Genomic DNA, 25,413 nt, shown 5'->3' with positions numbered 1-25,413 from the left:
ACTGTTCGGAAGGACTTACTCTAGATAGCTAACTCAAGCTTAAAACCATACAGTCAAGTAAGCAAGCAGCCATCACTCGGTGACACTCAGGTTCAGGAACTAACGGCCTTGCTGCAGTGAAAGTCACCGAAGGGGCAGCTGCCTGCTCCCCCAGTCTCCAGAGCAGAACCCACATGGCGGCCGTGCCCTCACCTCACCAGGTCGCTGGGCTTCTTGAAGCTCTTGGGGCAGTAGGTGCAGCAGTTGGCATGCTTCGGCTCGTCCTGCAGCTCCGCCTGCTTGTCCCTCAGCTCGCTGATGCGGTCCTTCTCTGCTGCAGACTGCACCAGGACCTTCTCTGACACCGTGGCACTCTCCTGCGGACGGATCTTGGCTAACTGGGCTGTCTCCTCCTCTGTGAAAGTGATGACCTCAGGACGAGACTTTCGTGACGCATTTCTGTCGGGAAGTTCTTCCTCTTCCTCCATACAAATGTCTAAACAACATAGAGGAAAAAGGATCAAAATCCTAATGAAAAAGACTTAGATTTTTAGCAAAACAATTAAAACTAAATAGGTATGTATGTAATGAAAATTAATAACTCAACCAAGCTATTTTTACGATGGTAGAGAGTCACTATATTTTCCCACCACTATTGCAAAACTTAGGTCACAGAAAGAAAACAGCCAAGTGAACTGGAAAGCGGGGGCAGGGGATGAACAGGGTGGTGAAGGGTGCAAATGTCCGCTTAGATAGAAGGCATAAGCTCTAATGTTTGACAGCAGAGTGGACGATACAGTTAACAACAATGTATATTTCAAAGTAGTCAGAGGAGAGAACTTGAAATGTTCCCATACGGAGAAACTGATAAATACTTAAGGTGATGAACACCTCAAATACTCTGATTTGATCATTCCACATTCTATACATGAAACAAAATATCACATGTGCATCATGAATATGTACAAATATTACGTATCCCCCCCAAAAAAAAGGCAAGTGAAGGGTGCCCCTTAGGAGAGCAATTACTAACATTAGTAATTGCACGGGTTAAAGACCTCCGTCCACCCCTCCGTGCAAATTCAGGAGCAAGCTTTGAAGCTGACAGGATCCACACAAGCTACCAGGGTCATAAACACAGATATTCATTTACTAATAAGGGCAAAAAATGAATTACCACCAGATTTTTAAAAACCAGAAGCCCAAAATTGGGAGACCAAATTAATAAATTAGCCAACGATCCTCAAGCAAAAGCAATTACTCTAAAGGAGAAAATAAAACTTTAAAATACATCTGGTTGGTCCTCTGTATCCATGCCTTCCACATTCAGAGATTCAACCAACTGCAGTTAGAAAATACTTAGATTTTTTTTCTCGTTATTATTCAATAAACAATATGGTATAATGGCTATTTACGACCAGGTGCAGTGGCTCACACCTGCAATCCCACTGCTTTGGGAAGCTGAGATGGAAAGACTGTTTCAGGCCAGGAGTGTGAGACCAGCCTGGGCAACACAGCAAGACCCCATCTTTACCAAAAATTTTTAAATTGGCCATACATGGTGTCAAGGCAGGGCTTAGCCCAGAAGTTCAAGACAGCCTAGGCAACAGAGCAAGACCCTGTCTCTACAGAAAATTTAAAAATAATTAGCCAGGCAGGGTGGTGAGCCTGAAGTTCCAATTACTCAGGAGCCTGAGGCAGGAAAATTGCCTGAATCCAGGAGTTCAAGTCTGCAGTGAATTATGAATATGACATTGTACTCCTGCCTGGGTGACAGAGTGAGACCGTGACTCTCAAAAAAACCCCAAATTATTTACGTAGCATTTATATTGTATGAGGTATTAAAAGTGATCTGGAGATGGTTTAAAGTATACAAGAGGATGCGTATAGGTTACATGCGGATACCGTGCTGTTTTAGATCAGAACTTCAGCATCTGCAGAGTTTGGGGTCCTCAGGAGTCCAGGAACCAGTCCTCAGCTGACTGCTTCAGCTGAGAGAGAACTACATGTACAAATATTCATTCCTCAATGAAAAATAAGGGTGCATTCCAATTGATGAAAAAAAGAAGAAGAAGAATAGAAAAGGAAAAGAAGTTTGGCTAGGAACAGGGAGATCATTATTGCATGAGTGACTGAAAACTTACAACTCAACAGAAACACTAAACTGCAAAGTGGCTGATTAACTCACCAAATTAGTAAATTTAAAAACAAAGTGGATAATTTTTCTTAGCACATAAAAGGAAAGATGAGAGATGGGACGGGAGAGGGGAGCAAAGGACAGCAAGGGTGTGGGCTGAGGGAGAAAGTCATGGAGGATAAAGCCAGTGGACTCAATGTCCCTCTCATAGACATTCCAGAAAATGATACATCAAACTAAAATTCCACATTATATAAAGTCTGGAACGAGTTGAGGGCCGCTTATAGACAGTGGCCCCACCAACACTCATGAAGAAATAAGGAGGTACCTCTGCTAAGGTTCTTTAAGGAATTGAGAACACAATCAATACAGCACAGGCCGGAGAGAGAGAGCGCAACAAAATTAAGCACGACCGAAAGACAGCATGAAGCAGATGGCCAAGAGGCCACGCAAGCTAACATGGCAATAATGTGAGGGAACTGAACCCCTAGCCAAGACCCTAGTTTGGGCAAAACAACGCAATTTAACATGTGACTTTTCTCCTATGGACAAGAGAGTTCATCCACAGTTTCCCCGCAATGATCCAAGGAAAACAGGACATCTAAAGGTGAACCTAAATAAACATGTAGCAGTGAGATGAAGCCCAAACAGAACCCCCAAATTGATGCTAGAATTCAGTAGCATTAGAAGCTTTATTCATGACGGAAAGGACTATGTAAAGAGGCTTAGAGATTATTTGAATTGGCTGATAAATCAACACCCTCCAAATGGCAGGGTTCTAGAAATAATGCCTGGATGTTCTATAGCCTTTAACTCATTTGAAAGAAAGAGTCATTTTCTTTTTATACTTTATGAAATCTCATGAAAGAATTTTAAAAGTGGAAGTAAAGATAAAAAAGTTTAAACATGGAAGTAAGCACCATCAGATTAAAGAGTTTGAACTTCTCAGTATAACAGGTCAGAAACTTTTATTCTGGAATTAGCTATTAAAGAAATGAGGTGCAAAGTGGCTCTGGCAATGGTTAAGTCAAAGTCACAGTTTTTGTTACTTCGAGGGAGGTTGGGCAAGTTTTACAGACTTATTCCTCAAAACAGAAAAGTAGACTGCCATTATTTCAGCCTAACCCATCAGGGACACCGGATGGTCTCGCTGTGATCATGGAGTCAGGTAGAGGCAAAGCAGACAGAGAGGCAGCAGTACCTTGAAAGGGGACGATGGGTAGGTCAGCAGTAGGTCTGACCTCTGAGGACAGGCCCCACACAGCACCCCCATCTCCACACAGCCACTGACACAAGATTCACTGACAACACTGCGCACCAACTGTGCCAGGACAGGATGGCTGCGGCATGGTCAGGAACCCAGGTCCGCACGTGCACTCAGACCTGACCTCCAAGAGTGTCAGAACTGACATGACTTTAAAACTGCAGTCTGTATGCTGGCATGATGTGCTAGAATACAAAATGTCCTCTATTTTTAACTCTGTAATTTCATTGTGGAACTTACTAAAAAGAAGTTGTCTTACAAGTACACAAAGTATAAGCACAAAAATACTCAGGATTTTTCCTCTTGGTGTGGGACTTGAGCGAATTAACTTGTCTAATGTTTAGCTGGCTCGTGTACAAAATGAGATTAATCCCTCTAACTGTGCAGTGTTTTGTGTCTATTACATGAGGCCATGTAATGGCAAGCACAGTTTTGCCAGGGGTTACAGTACACCATAAATGCTACAGTACTACATAAATTACCATTTCAGTGAAAGACGAGATACCAGCTACACATCCATGAATCCATCAACAGGAAATTATGTGACAAAATATGATGGAATTCCATGGAGTCATCTGAACTGATGTAGATCCGTGTTCAATAAATTAAATATGCCTAGAATAAACTTCGGTAGAGGGAAAATTAAGCATACTACAACACTGTATATAGCAAGAAACCACATTTGTTAAAAAAAAAAAGTCTCTAGCGACATGTATGCAGAAGCATAAAAGAAAGAACACCATGTTGGAGCAAATGCTAATTGAGTGTGTGGTGACTGGCAAGAGCAGACGTTTTCTTCACTGTACCTCTGGACTTTTCCAGGAGCATGTACTGCTCTCATAATCAGAAAATAGACTTACCTTTTAAAAACTCAGGGTGTACACGGCCAGGTTAGAATACTCACATTGATTTGTGAATAGATTTATTCCTAAATTAGCAACAGGTTAATACACCTTGAATCAACAAATGAAAAATACCTCCTCCTTCTGTCTCTGCAGTGGTTGACACAGCAGAGGAGACGGTTTGGTGTCTCTTCATGTGCTTTTTACAATGCACTGTAGTTCGGAAACCCTCCTCACAAAATGGACATTTATAAGGCTTCATGCTCATGTGTGTGGCCATGTGCCGGGTGAGGCTGCCATTGGTGGTGAAGGAGGCACTGCACACGCTGCAGCTGAACGCCTTCACTCCTACGAGCACAGAAACAGAGAAAACACTTGGAACGAGTCATATTTCATTACCTTAAAAGCATAAGCAGTCAAAAGCAAACAAAGATGGGTTTAATACGTCACAAAACTACCCTGAGGCTTAGCAGAGTTTGGTTAAAAAAAAAAGTAAATCACAAAATTATAGACAGTTTATTTGGTGGGGTTTCCAATCTTTAGAAATGGATTGTTCTAAGAACATGGAAGTGGACATAGGACGTCTCACTGCCTTCTCTACTGAAGTCAGCAGCCTCTGCAAAGTCATAGTCTTCAAAACAAATCACTGCCCTCGGTCTTTAACACTTACACTGGCACCATGTGGATTCCACCTTAGAAATGTTTTCTCCAATCCATCCTTCATCACTCCCACAGCAAGTGAAGTAGATCAGGCATTGAGAACTAGTCTATAAAACTTCTATACAGCTTCATTTTCAAATGAAGTCCGATATAGAAGGCCCTCTCTCCTCCAGACCAATGCCACAGAAGCAAGTAACTAGCTATTTTCTTCCTGTTTCTGTGTTTCTTCCACTGTTCCTTGAAACAGTCACATATTGCTGCTCTCTGTCTCCGCAGCAGGTCCTTCAAAGTACCATATTAACTTCTCCCAGCAATCTGTCCTATGTCCACTACAGCCACTCCCCAGTCATCAACCTATGGATTAGTCAATAACACTTTTCCTTATTTTGCCTGGCTGTATGTTTCTAAGCAGCATTGACTTTCATTTTCGAATAAAGCCTTACACAAAATATACATTGATATTAAACTTATTAAGAAAATACTGAATAAACAGATAACAGTAATATGTTAAAAATATTTTTAACTGTACACCACATATCTCATAAAGGGCCAGTAGCCAGAATATAAAAACCTCTTATGACTCAATAAGGCAAATAATCCAATTGTAAAATGGGCATAGGATTCGAACAAACACGCCTCAGTGTCTATGAAAGATGTTTAACATGATAAGCCATTGGAGAAATGCAAATCAAAGCAAAACCACAATGACACGCAGGAAGGCCCATGACCATCCACGAGGCGGGTCGTAAGAGAAGCAGTAATAGGCATTGGCGAGGATGTGGGGAACCAGAGCCCTCCCACGCTATGATGGGCTGTCAAATGCGGCAGCCACAATGGAAAACAGTTCCACAAACTCAAATGTTTTTAACAGAGTTAACATATGACCAGACAGTTCCACTCCTCAGTAGAGAAACGAGCCCATGTCCACACAAACACTTATACACAAATGTTCATAGTAGGATTACTCATGATAAACAAAATATGGAAATAACCCCATGGCCATCAACCGATGAACAGGTCAATAAGATGCCGCGTATCCTGCTGTGGAATACAGTTTGCCCATAAAAGGAATGAGGTGCTGATACTACAATACGGGCGAACCTTGAACACACTGTGCTGTGAAAGTGGCAGACAAAATGCCACGTATTAGATGAGTTAATTTCTATAAAACACTACAGAGGCTCACCTAGAAAGACAGAGGAGGATAACAGGTGCCTAGGGTTGGGGCATTGAGGGGGAATGGGGAGTGACTGTTCATGGGTACAGAATTTATTTTGGGTGTAATAAAAAAGTCCTAAAATTACAGTTTTTATGGTTGCAGAACTCTGTGAACACACAAAAATCACCAAATTGTACACTCTAGGTGGGTGAACTGAAAGGTATATAGACTATATCTCAAGAGAGCTTTTCTTTTAAAGGCCTAATCCCCAAGTGTAAGGCAGTCAATGACCTGTGTGTGTCTTCTCATGGGACTTGAGGACCCCAGAGGAAACAAAGCCACGTCCACAGAGCTTGCACTTGTAGGGCTTCTCCCCTGTGTGCGACCGCACATGCTGCTTCAAGTGGCTGGACTTCTTAAAGCCTTTGTTGCAATAGTCACACCTGCAAAGCAAACATGCAGAACTCAGGCAACACGTTCATTCGGAGCAGTTACAAACACCGCACCTGAGAATGGGAGAGAAGCAAACGGGCTTCACAACAACCACGAAACCTTCAGGCACAACTGGTACAAAGCAGGTGTGCTCTCCAACACTGAAAAAATTATAAGCTATAAAACATTGCCAACAATTCTTTGTTACATCAAATTCCTCTTAGAGTATTTATAGTCTTAAATGTATTACTCAAAAATTAGTAAATCCTATAACCCCCCAGCAGACATAATATTTGATTAATTAGAAACTTTCTCTAAATAGAAAATGCATGCACTCTCTTCTTTATTAAGTCATTAGACACTGAATCCTTCCATTGCCTCAGAGGCAGAATCATTCCTGCATCTAGTCACTTGGAAATGCCAAGCTATGCACTACTTTTGCTTATAAAATACAAAACACAGTGTACTGAAGTTATGCTGAATAATATATAAACATGCATCATTTCCCCCTCAGTTGTTACTGAATAGACTAATGTTATCTTAAGGATTAAAATAATCATAAATTTCAAAACTCCTATTCACGTATTATTAAAAGCTTATTCCATTAGGATGTCTCTTTTGTCCATTCCTAAGTTTTAATCTCCAGTAAGAGGTTAGCGACATCACTAAACTCTAACCTATGTCTAGACTGGGTGCCCACATAGAGGCAACTAAAGTTTCTCTCAAGTCCAAATTCAACTAAAAGCTACAAGTGTCCGAATACATCCTGAAATTTCACTCTTCTAAATTTGGTCTGGCGGTGGCTCACACCTGTAATCCCAGCACTTTGGGAGGCTGAGGCAGGTGGATCACTTGAGGTCAGAAGTTTGAGAACAGCCTGGCCAACGTAACGAAACCCCATCTCTAGTAAAAATACAAAAATTAGTGAGGCATGGTAGTGCATGCTTGTAATCCTAGCTACTCAGGAGGCTGAGGCATTAGAATTGCTTGAACCCAGGAGGCAGAGGTTGCAGTGAGCCAAGATTGTGCCATTGCACTCCATCCCAGGTGACAAGAGCAAAAACTCTGTCTCAAAAAAAAAAGAAAGAAAAGAAAGAAAGCAGGTGAACAACAGTCACTCGTTGATTTTAGAAAAATAATTTTACAAGTGAAATCAGGATTGATTCTGACCTACATGTGAATAGCAGATTATCAGTCTGTGGAACCGAGGATCATGAAATCACTTGAAATTTACTGAGAAAAGGTCCACTAATAAGGAAAGTAAGCTTTTCAAAACACTCACGTCTATTAATTAAAGATCAACAACAATACGATATTGGCTATAACACAGAGAAACAGATACCCTTCAGAGGTATCTAATGGACATGGCCTCCCTCTGCCAACCCTAGCCTTGTCCCACCTCCCTCCTCTCCCAAGAACCAAGCTCTGTTCATGTGAGGTAAACTCTTTCCTGCTAGTGCAAAGGCTGTTCACATTCTGCCCGGACCACAACTGCCTGCTCTGTTGACCACAGCTAAACTCCCAAAGCGTCCGAGAATGGCCTGCATTATAGATGCTAACAGTGTGGCACCCTCACCACAGGACAAACATCATGCTGGGGAGATGTGTGCTCATGTCAGGGACTCATCGCCCTTCAGGGAGGTGTACTCCTCCGAAGAGATTAGCTGCAGAGGGACAGGAAACATGCTGAGCTCCCAGGGACCACATCTGCTGCAACAGCTTATCTGAAGTGAGTCTGCCCAGGAAACACATGTACGGGGAGCGTTGCTGTTCTCTAATTTGTTGTACTTTATTGGGAAAATGATAGGCTACAGATCTGATGTTTCTCAATGTCTTGAAAAAGAATCTTTGATCTCTTTAGGAATCAAAATAAGCTACATATTCTCTCCTCAGAAAAATACACATGCACGCAAACATTCCACTCCAAGTTCTCTTGTCTCGTGGCTGGTTCATCTCAATCTCCGAGGCTGGTTCTCCTTCTCCTTGCTCATCTCTATGTGGTGTGGCCCGGTGCAATCTATGAGCCATTTCTCCCTCATGGGCCTGTCTCCTCAGCTTCAAATACCATCTACTCTGGCAACTCCCAAATAAGTGTATGTAACTTCTGGATCTGTTTAGAAGGTACAACCTACAGAATTCACTACCAAGTCAAGATACAAGAGAAACAGAAGAATTAAGGAGGAGTAAAGTCCAGTAATACCCAAGACAAAGTCATGAAGGCAACATGGGAAAACATTTATCACATGCAAATATAGTACAAAATCCCAAACTAGTCATTAGCAAATAAATACATGTTGAATAAATCGAAGTGTGAATAAATATCAGGAGACTCACAGGAATCTGAATCCATCCTGTGATATAAGAAATGGCTGGAATTTGCAACCATTCCAGTCTGGTGAAATGAACTGCCTACATGCCATTTCTCCTCAAACATCAATCCTAGTGTCACAGACCCAAACCTTGGTCTTCATACACAAACCAGCTTCCCCGAGGGCTCCCTCTTCAGGTGATGGTAATTTCATCCTCCTAGCTGCTCAGGTCAAAATCCTAGCAGTCATCCTAATGCTTCTGATCTTGACTTGCAATGAATCCTGTAGGTTAGGCCTTTTAAACGGATCCGGAACACACAGGCATTTCTTTTTCTTTTTCTTTTTTTTTGAGACAGGGTCTCATTCTTTCACCTAGGTTAGAGTGCAATGGCATGATCTTGGCTTACTGCAACCTCTACCTCCTGGGTTCAAGCAATTCTTCCACCTTGGCCTCCCGAGTAGTCGGGACATAAAGATGTGTTCCACCATGCCTGGCTAATTTTTGTATTTTTAGTAGAGATGGGGTTTCACCACATGTTGGCCAGACTGGTCTCAAACTCAGGACCTCAAATGATCCACCCACCACGCCCTCCCAAAGTTACAGGCGTGAAGCCATTGCGCCAGGCCATTTACAGACATTCTGTACATCGGAATGACTCTGCAAAAAGCTATCACATGGCCCCCGACACAGCCTCTTCCGCCTTTCCGTTCTCTATGGCCCACTGTCACATCTCATCTACCATGCAGTTTACTTGTTCATTTTGCTTATTAACTCTTTCTACTAGACTGTCAACTTCATGACAACTGAGTTGGATTCTTTTGTTTTGCTAATTCGGTCTTAGTGCTTGGCACATAAGGCATCCTCAATGAATGAATGGATGAATGATACAATGTGTAAAAGTCCAGTAATGCCTGAGCAGATGTCATGAAGGAAACATGAGGAAACATTAATCGCACTTAAAAATAATACAAAATCCCAAATTAGACATTGGCAAATAAATATATGCTGAATAAAAGAAAGTGTGAATAAAATATCAGGAAAGTCACAGAAATCTGAAGCCCATCTATGTGCATCCTCAGGATTCCTGGAACCCCATCCCAAAGACGGGACCACTGCTCATATACATATGTGTGTAGGTGTGTATCTGTATATGTATACACACACATACACACACACACACACATACTTTTTTTTTAAAATCAGAAACAAACCTGAACATGTAACACCTGAATTTAAAATAAAAGTTGTTTTTTTTCCCTTTGGGAGGGCACAGAGTCTCCACTCCATCACCCAGGCTGGAGTGCAATGGTGCAATCGTGGCTTACTAAAACCTCCACCCCCCAGGTTCAAGCAATTCTCAAGTCCCAGCCTCCCAAGTAGCTGGAATCACAGGTATGCACCACCACATCTGGCTAAAATTAAAATGATTAAAAATATATATATATATATCAGTGATGGGGTCTTGCTAGGTTGGTCTTGAATTCCTAAGCTCAAGTGTTCCAACCACCTTGGCCTCCCGAGTAGCTGGGATTATAGGGGCCCACCACTGCATCTGGCTCTCTAATATATTTTTGCAGTTTGCAAACTCATGAAGACCTCAGCGTAGCATCCTTACGAAGAAATCTAATGCATAAGCATACTGGTTCAAGGTACTTACATTATGTGTTTAATATTAGCAAAACCTATGCATCTAAAAAAATCTTAAGAGCATTCATTGGAGGCAATGTAGCTTATCAGTCTTCAAGAGTGACTGTAAAGAAGATGGGGTGTGGTGTTTGCTTCAGTGGCTCCGGAATAAAAATGTGCTAGAGTTTGAAAAGTACTTTTAAGCATATTATAAATATATAGAATTGATATATATATAAATATATCAACATATTATAAAGCCAAGACTATCTCTGTAAAAAAACCACACTCATATTCTAATTTTTATGACATACATGCTCATCCTTCATTTTGTAAGAATATTCATTTTATTCACTGTGAGTGTAGATGCCACAGTGTGAGCTGGGTGGGAGTCTGTCTGTTCACCAGCGTCTCCCAAGTGACCAGTGTGGTACACTGTGTACAGAGGGTGCTTGATACGTACTTCTGAGCCAGCGGATGGACACAGCTAAGAAGCTGTCTTTCTAAAAATCTTTTTTTTTTTTAAAAGACGGGGTTTCACCATGTTTGTCAGGTTGGTCTTGAACTCCCGACCTCAGGTGATCCTCCCGCCTTGGCCTCCAAAGTGCTTGGATTACAGGCGTGAGCCACCCCGCCCGAAGAAGCTGTCTTTCTAATTGTGCTGTATCCTGGCACACAAGTTGTTATACATAAAGCACATGAAGAGTCTTGGGGTAAAAGGCATAATACAGATTTAAGTAACTTCTGCCAATGTAATAATAATGACTAAAGCAGTCAACTTCAGACGGGAAGCTACAGCAGAGTACTTCAAACAGACAAACTGAAGACTGCTTCATTCAAATCCTGGCCCACTCACTTACTTGCTGTAAAAATTTTAGCAAGGTAATCTCCTTTGTCTCAGATCCTTTATTTACAGAATATGGATGACAATGGAACTGTTCAAACAGTTTTGAGATAATGCAATTGCAAAGCCCTTGGAGCAGGGCAGGCGCACAGCAGCATCCATCGCCGGGAGCCAGCAGTACCGCAAGCTGGTCTGTGCAGACAACTACCTGTAAGAGCGCCTGCTCTGGTCCTCGCTGTCCTCTAGAAATTGGGAACCTTGCGTCTGTAGGTCCAACTCCTCTTGGGATGACTCCTGAATCAAGCGAGTTGTCTAAAATTTAAGAGAAGTATAAAGCAAACTACTTGAATATCTGTGAATCTTAGTAAGAGATTCCTCTTTCATTTGCTCTATTCTTACTGATGGTGAATAAAATCCCACCTTCAGAAAGTATAATATTATGTCTCCTCTTGTCACATTAACCAGAGGGTGAGAAAGACATGTTCTCCAGATCCCCAAGAATGGTACACACATACATAGAGCAGTCACACTAGCCCCATACCTTCCTGACAGCGGCACTACAATTCATGCTACCACAGCAAGGACGAAACAAAAATCTGGTCAATGTTTTCTAACCACTCTATATTAGACCCATGCTTTCCCTGGGCAGAGGGTAAGCTCCACTGACCTTCAGAAGGCCGGGACAGTCACAGGACAGACTTCGAACAGTGGAGTCATCCATTCCTGTGCAGTAACTGAATGTTGCTATAAGCAAGGGCCTGTGTCTCATTTGTTTAGCTGACTTCCAAAACCAACTTCGATAAAACTACAATCACAGAACTGGGTTTGCACAGTTTTATTTAGAGAGCTCTGGAGTGAAGTCAGCTGCTAAGAAGTAGATTCTCCGCTTCCCAGACTCAGCAACTGCTGCCGATTAGGTAGTTTCTAGCTATGAGAAAAATGTTCTGAAAATTTCCAGCCCTACCACTTGGGCAAAGCTACCAATGGTGGATTTTAAGAAGGGATAACAATTGGTCAATCATTTCTCATCACTATTAAAAAATTTCCAAAAGCAGAAAAACGAAAGTCAAAGGCAATATTAAAGCGTCTCCAACTAGGAGTAAGAGACAAAACTTTAAATATTTTTAAATGTCAGCATTCATTACATTTTCCTTCTAACATGTTTAAAAGCCCACAAATAAAAATGTTTAGGCTTTGTACCTAAAGCATCATAGTATCTTTCAATGTGTTATACATAACACTCTAGTAAATATTTGGCTTTTAATCACAAATGCAAAGCCATACCATGGCACTGAAACCTTTAGTAAAATTAAAATGTTTTAAGGAAAAAGAAAACCCTATGTACTAAACACTGAGGATTTCATAGGTAATGCAGTAACCTTACTGTTACAAGAAGTGAGCATGTCTCTTAAAATTTCCCTTAAGGAAACCTTGAATCATCACAGTGAGGAATGAAATAGCACCTGCTAAATACGGCCACATACGCACCCCTCTGTCCATACTCACTACACTCATCCCATCAGAGCTGGGAGCCTGCAGCAAGCTCTGCTGGTGGAAGCTTGTGGAGAGGGCCTGAGACTCAAGTGTGCTGGAATCCTGTAGCTGCTGGACAGGTGGAAACTGAGGCTGCTGATGGTATGTATCAGTCACTGTAAAACCTGAAATAAATTAGAAAAGAGGAGTTCTACAGAAAAATATTAAAGTTACATTAAAATGCTAAAACAGGTAGGTTTATAAATCTACCATGTCTAAAGGGGCCTTTCTATTTTGTGAATTAGAATCAGGACTAGCTGTTACTAGCAGGCTCTAACATTGTTTGCTAACAGGCAGGAGCTGTGCTTAGCAGACATCACACAGCACCAGCCACAGTCATCCAGTCACCATGAAGTTCCCATTTCTACTCAGCCACCTTTTCTTGGCTGGAAACTACGTGTGGTATGGCTGCAAAGGTCACCTTCCAGAAGACCTGAGCAGACCACAAAATAGTATGCATCGATTAAAAAAAAATCTACAATGCATGCAAAAAGTTATTTGGTTTGAAACCATACATTTTACAAGAGCCTTCAGAGAAAACATCTAAGGTTGTTGTAAAATTAAATTCAATTGAGGTACAGATCACTTACAAATTTCACTGAAAACCCGCCACTGACCTTGGGGCAGCCCTGCTGGCTCGAAGGGCTGCTGCGCAGGGGTCTGTTCGTCAAACTGCTCTATGGGCCCTCGCAGAGGGTCCTGCGGAGCCACAAACCCATCTAGGGACGAGATACCAAAAAGGGGGACTCAGACATTTGTTTCACATCTGCAAATCTATCCAAAAGTACACTTCAGCGAGTTTTCAAATATCAGACTCCTTATTTTAAAAGACAATAGGGAGATAATTTATGTAGGTATATGCTTAAAGCATTCTCTTTGCATTTCTAGAATATCATCCCTGAAAGCCTTACAGTCTGTCCAAAAACTTAGACATTGTTCCATTAAGCAATATTCTAAAATGGTGTTACATTACATAATTGTTTAACCTTTTTGGGTGTGCGTGCTTGCAGGTACCACACAGGAAAAGTGTATAATCCTACCTAGAGAGTAAATACATTTGAGACAACCGTAAAATAAAACGGTCAACTGGTCAGCACACTGTTGACAGCCCTGTGTGAAAGCAGCAGCCTGTGCCAGGCGGAAGCCAGCTATGTCACTAATCACAGTCTGCAGCTGGCCTGACATGGGCTTTTTGTAGCCAAACTACTGATGAAAGAAGCAATGTGCTGCTTTATATTCTGCTTCAGGAGCTTGATCTCATTGCCAACCAGTCTCCAACAGTTCACTGACCCACATTAGTCTGAATCTACACTGAGTGTACTTAACAGAACACTAAAGATCATCCAGTTTACTTGAAAGATGTTCACAGTATACTGGGTATATGAGTGGATTACAAAATAGTACGCACTGCAAGATCTTATTTGTATAACTTTTTTCTTTTGGAGACAGAGTCTCACTCACTCTGTTGTCCAGGTTGAAGTACGGAGGTGTCAGCTCAGCTCCCTGTAACCTCAGCCTCCCAGGTTCAAGCAATTCTCCTGCCTCAGCCTCCTAAGTAGCTAGGATTACAGGTGTGAACCACCACACCCAGCTGATTTTTGTATTTTTAGTGGAGATAGGGTTTCACCATGGCCAGGTTAGTCTTGAACTCCTGACCTCAAGTGATCTGCCTGCTTTGGCCTCCCAAAGTGCTGGGGTTACAGGTGTGAACCACCACACCCAGCCTTATTTGTATAGTTCTATATGCACATAAACACACACAAACATACACATACACACCCCTGCATATTTGTATGGAAAAAAATCGGAAGCATCTATATCAAAATAAGGACAATAGATTTTGCTGTAGTCTTAAGCTTTCAAATACTTCCTAATAAGATTTCAAATATTTCCTAACAAAAAGTCCAATCACTTTATGTTTTTGTTTTTAAAAAAAGACCTTGACCTAAGAAAGTTAATACAATTGAAGAGTAAAGATCTAATTGAAAAGTAACGATCCAATTTAAGAGCATGTGGAATGATATAAATACTGAATAAATACATTTTAAATGATAAAATACTGAATTCAGTCTCTGTCTCACACACAGCACATATCGTTTTAAAAGTCAGCAATGGGAGACACCGATGGACTGGAATGAGTGGGAAAGGCTGCAAAACTCCGTCAGGATCACTCAGAGTTAAACATTTACCTTCATCTGCTTCCAGGGGCTGATCTGCCAACTGCTGGCCCAGCCCTGCTTCCTCTGTGCCCACCACGTGCTGAGGCTCCAGGTCTAGCATGGCCTCAGCGTTCGCTGCGACCACCTCCGCTGTCTGCGGCAGCTCGTCGCTCTCGATCTCCACCTGCATCTGGGTGGAGGCCTGCATGCTCTGCTGGTCCACAGTGCTGGCATCTATCGAGGCTGCCTGCTGATGCTGTTGGAGCTGCTGGGCAAGTTCATATCTTCAGAAAAATAAACAGTTCATCAGATTAGATGCTGTCAAAGGTTACTTGTGTGGGCTACTACAGTGAGAAAGTTGTCATTGATTAAAGAACATTTTCTATTAATGATTTCATCTTGAAGTCTTGATGGCAATACAGGCAGAAACCGAACACCATTAGTAACTCTGAAGAGAGCTCGTTTGCCTTATCTGTAAGCGCTTCCACCAGCTACAAGACACGAGGCACAAAGGGAGGATGAAGGACAACACCCACCCAAATGCCTAACAGCTTAAAAACATTAAAAAGATGTCACGTGTTTAAAAGTTAAACTCTCCCAACTCAAGTTCTGCAATGAGTCTAAGGTATTCAGAAAAATAACTGTACCAAGATGACACCCTTCTAGACTAATCTAAATACGACAACACATGTGGTGCACAAACAGAGAGGGTCCAGCCTCATCACCTGCTATCTCACGGCCTGGGCCACAGGCATTTTATGGGACCAATGATCCAAATGCTGCTTGCAGCAACATTTACATCCACAAAATGTATCCAGTACATAGTCATCGAAGTCAACAATTTCTCTTTCAAAGGAAGAGATGAACAATGAATTCAGCAATGAATTGAGAACTTGAAAAAAAAGAAAAAAAACCTCACACAATCAACTGGCTAACAGGCTGGGCGTGGTGGCCACATTTGCAATCCCAGCACTTTAGGAGGCTGAGGCGGGCAGATCACCTGAGGTCAGGAGTTCAAGACCAGCACGGCCAACAAGGTGAAACACCATCTCTACTAAAAATACAACAATTAGCAGGATATGGTGGCACATGCCTGTAGTCCCAGCTACTCAAGAGGCTGAGGCAGGAGAATCGCCTGAATCCAGGAGGTGGAGGCTGCAGTGAGCCAAGACTGTGCCACGGCACTCCAGCCTGGGCAACAGAGCAAGACTCTGTCTCAAACAAACAAAAAACACAAAAAAACAAAGGGCCGCCTGGTCCTCTCTTCTGCCTCTGCATACAAGCTGCGTCACGGGCTCTGCTCCAGTGTCTTAGGAATCTGCCTGATCAAAATTTCATTCTCAGTTCCAAACAAAATTTTCCCTCTTTTCTAATGTCCAAAATAGAAAATTTGTAACTACTTTTACTGTGGAAAGGAGAAGAAAAATGTCTCACATAATAGAAAAGTGTCAGAATATGACACTTTTTCTTCACCCACACCTCCACCGTGATGCTTCCACACAGCAGTGCAGTGGCGGCAGGAGCTGCAGAAGCCACTCTACCCTAAGCACATGTGTGTCACATGCTAACTGATGGAGGCTTGTTTTCTGTTTGTTTCCCTGGTTCTCTGTTTTTTCCCATAAATGCTACTATAGTAACTAACCTTCTTTACCTATCTTTAATATGAGTATATGTGGTATTTTGGGAATTCCCAACAATTCAAACAAAGGAATGAAACAGCAGCTGGCTGCTCTCCTTGTAGGCAGATTCCAGGTGCACACAATCTGTAAAAGCAAAGCAGTGCAGCTCTGCAATGACAGGCTGATCTGCTCAATGTCTTCTCAAAGCTACACACCCATCTCCTGCACATGTCCCTCGAAACTAATGACAAACAAGGGCCACGCAATACACCACTTAATAAAGGTGACCCCACAATTACATCACTGGTCACTAGGTCCGGAAACAAGGTCACTGGAAACAAGGGTCTGAAACTCATATTCCCAATACTACCACAAAAAGTACATTGGGAAAAGCTGGTTTCCTGACTGAAAAAGATTTAACATTCCACTGAGCAAGCGAGTGCCCAAGCTCCATTCCTGTTAGCACAGTAAGCTCTTGGGCCAACTGGGGACCCGTCATCCTCCTGCAGTGAGCAGAAACACAAACATCCTCAACATCAGTGTGCCCCCGAGTTCCCCAGTTCCCAAACACGTGCAGTGCCCTGCACAGGATACCCTCCACACAATGCAGTGAAGTATAACTGGATATGGAATTGACAGGAGTCCACTATACAACACCACCACACTCCCTAGGTGGTCTCAAGCAGCAGATAAATATCTCGGCTAAACAATCAATGATGCCGAAATCAAAAATGTCAATTCTGTTGAGGGTGCTTAGGCATTCGGGTCAATGGTATCAAAACACACTACTGCAGTTAACTTATTCTAACATTTAGGGTTTTGCTTTGTAGGGAACATCCAGGCAGACATATCTGGGTTAAAGTGCTGTCTGAAAGCAAATGTCCCCGGGCAGCTGCTTTAGGCCTTGCGACTCACTTTCACATCTCCTGGGCTGTGGTCACCCTACCCACCTTTTACAGTACCACGCAGAATTCTGTGGCTTCACAGAAATACTCATCCAATAGGCCCCAGCATGAGTCAGAAATGTATCTCTTCTGGATTACATCCATGTAGAGATGAGCTAGCCTTCCAATCGTGAAAATATAAGCTAGGCTGAATGAAGAGTTTATGGAATATCTAAAACACGTTGTTCTTTAAAGTCAACAACACAGAATAATTACCACTCAGATTTGCTGATGACATGCCTCGAAATCATAGGATCCTCTAAGATTCTCTTTTCTGAAATACTCACTAGCTGACTATACCAGACACAGTCTAGCATTTCATCTGATTATCAACGAACAGCTTTAAAAGAGAGCTTACAAAGCACTGAGCCCAACAGAAACTACTTCATTTTTAAATTAAAAATCAAAATGTTAATGCTTCAGTCTATGGCTCCCATTAGATCCTCAGATACTAATACTTAAGTTTTCTGAACCCATATACTACGAGCTAGAAATAATAATGTAAGAATCAAAGACAGTTATTTCCTAAAAACACTCCCTACCATCTTCTGGGAATTATAAAGATGATAACAAGTGACCAACAGAATTATACCCACCTGTGGGTTTTCATGTGCTTTTTGCAATTTAGTGAAGTCTTAAATGTTTTTTGGCAATAGGGACACATATACGGACGAAGGTCGTTGTGAATTCCCATGTGTCGCCGTAAGCTGCCACCAGTAGTGAAAGCCCCATTACATAGCAGACACTTGAAAGATTTCAGTCCCGTGTGTGTTCGGACATGCGCTTTGAGCACGCCCGCAGAAACAAAGCCTCTTCCACACTGAGAGCATTTAAAAGGTTTTTCACCTGTATGGGATCTTAAAAGAAATAAACATTTTAATGAGTGAGTTTCTTACCCTTGTATAGTGCTTGGTGACTAGAAGGCACTTCACTTCACTTGGTCATCACGTCCTTTACAGCTAAGCAGCAATGCCATGGCTCTCCACATCTTACGGATGAGGAGGCCTGAGACTCAGTGCTGAAGTCACACGATAGACGAAGCTAGAAGCCAGGGCTTTTTCTAAGTTCTCTACTTTTTTCGTGATATCACACTGTCCCTCATGATTAAGGTTCAACTTCCCTTTCACTGTGGCTAGCACTCAGAATTAATCTAAACTCTGATAAATATATCTGAAAAACATAAACAGAAGTCTAATAAAGTCAACCAAATACTTCGATATTTCTTGGAAATTGCACAGTGAAATTTAAACGGGCATATATATAAAATCCAGTGGCAATTTCTGGGTAAAACAGTTTAGTGAAGACATTAAAGAATAAAAACATTAATTACCAATAAATATTTTGGAGGCAAATGTGACATCTTAAATACCAAAAGCTAATGCTACCATCCTAAGTCATCAGGTCACCAAGTCAGTTTACTGATACTAAATTTCCATCTGTGAATCTGTGACCTTACCTGATGTGTTGTTTAAGGTGGCAAGATTTTTTATATGCACGATGACAGTAAAAACACTTGTATGGTCTATCTGCTTCATTTACAAAATTATTATTAAAATAGCTTTGGAAAAACTGGTTTTTTGGAATGGGCTGGATAAGACCTACAAACCAAAAGAAAAGCAGACATAATTCACTGTCAAGGCTAGTAATAAAATTAAATGTCACAAGGCATATGTTTTACCCAGAAGATGAAAATTCTGGTAAGTTAGATTCTAATGTTGCAACTATGTTATTTTAATTGCTGGAAACTGGCTATTCAAAGAATACCTATGGGAAAACATAAATTAATATATGTATAACATTATAATTAATATAAACATTATAAAATTAATATATATTAATGTTCCTCATTTTTTCAACATGAGAAATATCTCGTCACAATTACTTCCCTTGATGCCACAGCCAATTTATAATGAATTCCTACATTTACTTTCTATATGGGCATTTATTGACATGGAATTTACACAACTACGTCCACAATTCAGGTTAAGCAGGATTTAAATACCTTGTTTCTTCAGCATGAATACTGCACAGTAGGTACTATAATACACTCAAAACCAAAGTGATTCTAACATGATCTTCTGCTATACAATGGTTAGCGTTTTCACGGATATCACTAACGGCATCTGTGAAACACTAACCATTTTAGAACAGAAGATATCCTTTGTTATTAACCATAAAGATGTCTTTTGTTATTTGTAGATCTACAAATAACAGAATTACTAACTTAAACCTTTCAGGTTTTAAATACATTTACTAAGTAACAAATTCCTTCCAGTCGACCAGCTAATAAACACGACTTGATCAAGCTACTGCATTGTATCAGCAATTCAGGACAAACGTAGGGGTAAACTTTTGAAATCCTTAAAAGTCCCTTGGGATTTTTAAGGTACACAAGAGGAAGAGGTACACAATCAGTCCTCCATCAGCCTTGGGCTGCTCCTCCTCCTGCACAGACAAGGAGGCGCTGGCCAAGACTCTGTCCTCTGCCCACAGCTCTCCACTCCCAGTCCTCTCTCCTCCCTCAGTCGCACCTTAACTTCTATGCAATGAGTAGCATGATGTACCTCTTAACATACATGAGAAATATCTTCTCTCCTGACTTTCCACAGAAATAGATTCCATTTCAATTTTTTCCCCTAAGACCTATTTCTCCCAGCTTTCCTAGTGGCAAGCCTGGAACAGTCTTCTCCTGGTCTCCAAGGCTGGGGAGCCCTGGGCCTCAGAGAGCTCCCTTCCCCGTCTTGTACTCCGCATCTGACAGTCCTGGTGATCAACACTGCTCCAATGTCTCTTATCTTGAATCTTCCCTTGTTTCCCACTGCCGCCAATCTCGAATAACAGCAAAACAGTTACAAAGCTGGAGGGAATTTGACAGCCCAACCAGTTTCACCTCGTTCATTATCAGACTTAAGGAAATTCACCTATGATTCCTGATGCTTGCATCAGAACCTTACCTATTTTTCAGAAAGTATTCAGAACCCTCCCTTGTGATTTGTATATATAATCCACACAGCACAACCCTTAAGACTGCCAAGGCTTTTCTCATCTCACAAGCCTTCTGGACCAAAAGAGCTATGTCAAAGACCTCTCTCCAGGCCACTCTGACACCACCCTGTGCTTGACAGCACAGCCTCACTGTTTCCTCACAACTCGTCCTGCTCAAAAGAGAAAACTGAAGGCTGGGCACGGTGGCTCACGCCTATAATTCCAGCACTTCAGGAGGCCAAGGTGGATGATCGCCTGAGGTCAGGAGTTTGAGATCGGCCTAGCCAACACAGAGAAACCCCGTCTCTACTTAAAAAATATATATATATATAAATTAGCCAGTTGTGGTGGCACACACCTGTAGTCCCAGCTACTCGTGAAGCTGAGGCAGGAGAATCACTTGAACCTGGGAGAGAGAGGTTGCAGTAAGCCAAGATCGTGCCAGCGTACTCTAGCCTAGGTGACAGACTAAGACTCCATCTCAAGAAATGAAAAAAAGAAAGAGAAAATGCAGGCATCCAGTACACAACTACCACCTTCCCCAGGATACACATGCTGTGACATGCAGACTGAATGCCATGCCTGGTTCTCAAAAACACTGATGGCTAACCCTGGACCCAGGTTCTCTCTGTCAAGGAGTCCCCTAGACTTATATGTGTCCCTATTGCCACAAACATTTAAGACTTCACTAGCTAGCTAGCTTGCTCAATGAACATTCAGTTATTCTCATAACACTGGCAGAAAAACATCTAGTTGACTAAAGTAAGCTATGATCCCAATGGTAGTTTACTCAAATGCCTTCTGCAGCACACCACCAAGTATTTAACTGCTATGACTGTCTGGCATGGCACTCAACACCCCATCCGCCATGTCCCTCTGTATCTTCACACTCTTGCTGTGTCCTGGATTTCCCATCTCTGCATCTTAGTTCCGCTTCTGTGCCAGTCACTGCTTGTCCTCATGTCTTTTCCCCATTCTACCAGGCTTTCAGCTTCTTGAGCCTGGGACTTCCATGGTAATCACTGACATAGCTCTGAGCCCACCTACCACCTGCGGTTAAGAGGATACATAAGCATGACTGAAGAAATTGACCCGTTCTCAGTGTGTATCCCTACACAGAGAAGGAAAGAGGAATGCACAGTTCAAACCAAGGTCATTTATTTATCATCTTATGGTCAACATTTATTGGACTCCCATGTGTTTAGGGAACTATGTGAGGTTCTTAGAAGAATTACCCTCAAAGGTGAACAGAAAACTAATAGGACTATTCTTCAAAATGGCAACTAAAAAGAGCACTAACTAAGCTTATAAAACTTCATATTTCAAGTGCCCATCTCAGAGGGCCTCTGTGGTGATGCATGACAGCAACTACTGTGGTAGCAGAAACAATCACTTAGAATTTTATACAGACAGCTTCAACAACTATTAGCATAAAGTTAATTAAAATTATAAACTCCAACTAATATTTAATAAGCCATTTTCTTGCTCCTTGTTAAACTAAATGGAATGAATTTTAAAATAAAAATAAAAATTTTAAAAACTCAGCTGGGCGTGGTGGCTCACACATATAATCCCAGCACTTTGGGAGGCCAAGGAAGGTGGATCACCTGTGGTCAGGAGTTTGAGACCAGCCTGACCAATATGATGAAACTCCGTCTCTACTAAAATACAAACAATTAGCCGGGCGTGGTGGTGGACACCTGTAATCCCAGCTATTCTGGAGGCTAAGACAGGAGAAATGCTTGAATCCGGGAGGCAGAGGTTGCAGTGAGCCATGATTGCACCACTGCGCTTCAGCCTGGATGACAGAGTGAGACAGACTCTGCCTCAAAAAAAGAAAAAAAATTTAAAAACTCTTCCCACCACTAAAATGAATTATATAATACAGAAATATTGGAAAAATTTATATCGTTTATTAGATATGTAATACACAAAACAAAAGCAAGAAAAAAGATGCAGCAAAGTGAAATTACTTCAAGCAGCTAAGTACATAAATTCATGGAAGTAGGTAAACTAGGAATTGCAAATTCACAAAGTCATTTTTAAAAAGTAAGAACCCTCCAATGGTTGTCTTACATCTGTATCCAGGGGGAAGAAAACAAGACACTTCACAAATAGAAAAGCCCAACATTGCTCTTGCCATTTCCCACGCCAAAAGACATTATGTCTTATGAGAGGGAAAGAAGGGCTACCAACTAGTCCGAGCTGACTTCCGTAAGGCGTTAGGGTTGCAGGTGAGTCTCTCCCTGGAGCTCTGCAAGCAGACACTAAGCTCATTCCATGTGCTTTCCCAAGAGTAGTCCAGGCTTCAGGCTACACCTGATTTAGCCCCTTTACACAGACAAACCCCACCAGCAGACCCAGCCCCTGATGCTGGTGCTCTAGCCTTTACTGAAGAACTGAAGCGAACTGATACCAGATTCTGATCTGGAGACCTCCACCCTGAGATCACACCAGGCCTCACCGCTCTGAGCCCTAAGGAGGCCCAGGGACCACTCTCCTCTCTGTACTATTCCCCATCCTGCTGCAGGGTGCCCCCAGCATCCATCTATGCAGCAGACAGCCCACAAGTCTCCCAATCTCCTTCCTACACTTTCTCCCGTGGCTTCTGGAACCCACACTGCACAGTGAGCAAGTGCTCCAGCATAAGCAACTTCCCAGAACGCACAGTTCATCGTTTCCTTTCCACAGCTGCACCGAGCTATAGCCCTCAGAGCTCTCTCATGCTTCCTCCTATCCACTTTTTGAGTCAGATGAACCCTAGGCTAGTGTCTTAGCCTGTCTTCCATCTCCCAGTCTATTAGATCATCTGTCTTCAGTCCTTCCCAGTCCTGCTGGGACTCCATGAACTGAATTACTTTCTCCAATTCCTTATCCAAACCACTCTTATGCAACCTCCAACTCATGTGGCCCCTTCTCAAATAATTCAGAATACCATAAAAAGACACACACACACACAAAAGGAAATTGCACAGTAACGTCTCTCAAAAAAATCAAAATTCAGTGTAGTGTATACTCTAAGAAAAAAACAAATTACACATGAACGTAAGTGAGATCAGCCACACATGCAGTTCTGTAATTACCTGCTATGCTTAGTACAGACACGTTAACATCTTCCCACGTCATGACATATGACCTCATCTCCATCATTCTTTGGATGTCTGCACAGAACTCCATGGCACCAAGGTTTGTTCATCATACTTTTGAGGAATATTTTGATTGCTTCTAACTTTTCACTATCATAAACAATATTGTGATGAATAATCCTACTATATACAACTGTTATCTTAGTTATTTCTCCCCAGACATGGAACTGTACCCCGTGGGGGTTGTAGCTCGGTATGTGTACTTTGGAACAGAACCCTAGAAGACTCTGAGCCCTTGTGGTGAGGGAAAAGGATGTTTCTTCTTTGAGCCAGAAAAGAAGTAAAATAATAGGCTCATTTTTCGAGTGCTGTATTTTTCACCTTTACTAATCTTAAATACAAAGTTCTGATCAAAGTTAGGCTAATTATGAGGTCTCAAACTTTGAAGAAAAAAAATTAATGAGAAATTAAACATACATAAAAAGTCCTATATTAATCATTTCTACTATATTATCAGTCCTTTGACATGTTTCTTTCTTATACAAAGAAACTACTTATCTTAGAGAAAGGCATGAATAAATTTTAGTTAATTAACACCTGAAAAAGAAACAAGAAATGTTCTTAAAGCATCCTAAAATTCCTTCTATAATAACAGAAGCAAAAGCTTCATCCTGTAGGCTGCCTGGGGGAAATACAACTATTCTTACCACAGCTTTTATATACAGTATTGCACATAGTAACAGCATGTAAACCCTCAAGAAAAATGTGAACACGACACGTATCATACATCAAACATGAGTATATCTCATAAATGTGTATACAAGGTTGGACAATGGGTTTACAAGTACTTGTATTAAGATGACAAGCAAGTATATTAATAGGATTAATACATCAAAAATAAACTTGAAAGATCCATCATTACATCCTTGACATTTAGAATAACAGACAACCAAAGCCTGGCTCACATCAAAGGAAAGATATTTCAAACATTTATGCTAAGCAAAATGAAAAAATGGTGACATTATTCACATAAAGCCACATAATATAGAAAAATAGTTAAAACAGACATGTCATATATATGATTTTAAAATCCAGAAGGAGCTCCAGATCAAAATATTATAATTACATGTCTCCAATACTTCCTCAGACAGCACATTGAAAATTCAGTTCCTTAGCTTGAAGGAACAAGCATAACAAAGAGAGTATCCAATGAAATGCAATTGCTACAATGTCATAAAATATATAATATCCAAGTTACATAAGGACTAATAGTACTTACACCAAGATATAATTATTATACTATCTGAAAATCACAGTGTGCTCTTCCATAATTCCGTGCTCAGCAGGACTATGGAAGTGGCTGTGGAAGGAAGTGAATTGTAGATGAAACTGAACCCTAGTCTACAAGTCAGAAGACCCAGATTCTAGGTCCACCGTGAAACAAGCCAGCTGTACGACCCACAAGCAAAGTCAGCAATTCTCTCTAGACCCTAGTTGTTACATCCACAAAAATGAAGAACAGGGAATGCAGGAAAGTTTGGAAGGAAAATGTTTTAGTTCCCATGTAACTCTATAAGTTTCTAAAAATTTATGACCAAATGTACGATACCACGCAAAAGTGCTTCCTTAATAATCAGAGAATTAATTACTTGGCATAGTATTTTTAACGTATTCTAATGCTGTTTAAAAGGACAGTCTCAGTGTAAAACATACTGCATTTTGAGTAAGTACACTGAACCCGAAGATCTCATCTCCCAACTAAGTCAAATAACTAAGTATTCTATGCTAAAACCTCTTCTTATCATGTTTTTTATCAAACTCTTGTCCCCCAAAG

The 25,413-nt window shown here is 41.4% G+C and overlaps 1 protein-coding gene across 7 annotated transcripts in view; it reads right to left on the bottom strand.

The window, feature by feature from the left end:
• ZNF236 (zinc finger protein 236) overlaps positions 1 to 25,413 on the bottom strand; it is a 161,687-nt gene that overhangs the window by 48,582 nt on the left and 87,692 nt on the right. For all 7 annotated transcript variants that reach the window (XM_078348282.1, XM_078348280.1, XM_078348283.1 and 4 more), the window contains 9 exons: positions 18,965 to 19,106; positions 18,105 to 18,365; positions 14,976 to 15,229; positions 13,404 to 13,505; positions 12,760 to 12,911; positions 11,462 to 11,565; positions 6,333 to 6,484; positions 4,358 to 4,570; positions 193 to 475 (listed from right to left, as the gene is read on the bottom strand). In XM_078348282.1, coding sequence (XP_078204408.1) covers positions 193 to 475; positions 4,358 to 4,570; positions 6,333 to 6,484; positions 11,462 to 11,565; positions 12,760 to 12,911; positions 13,404 to 13,505; positions 14,976 to 15,229; positions 18,105 to 18,365; positions 18,965 to 19,106 — 1,663 coding nt within the window. The remainder of the gene's footprint in view (positions 1 to 192; positions 476 to 4,357; positions 4,571 to 6,332; positions 6,485 to 11,461; positions 11,566 to 12,759; positions 12,912 to 13,403; positions 13,506 to 14,975; positions 15,230 to 18,104; positions 18,366 to 18,964; positions 19,107 to 25,413) is intronic.

This window comes from Callithrix jacchus, chromosome 13 (assembly GCF_049354715.1).
Source record: "Callithrix jacchus isolate 240 chromosome 13, calJac240_pri, whole genome shotgun sequence".
Classification (NCBI taxonomy): Eukaryota; Metazoa; Chordata; class Mammalia; order Primates; family Cebidae; genus Callithrix; species Callithrix jacchus.
Note: the sequence above shows the minus strand (reverse complement) of the source record. Positions and strands in the feature narration are given on the sequence as shown.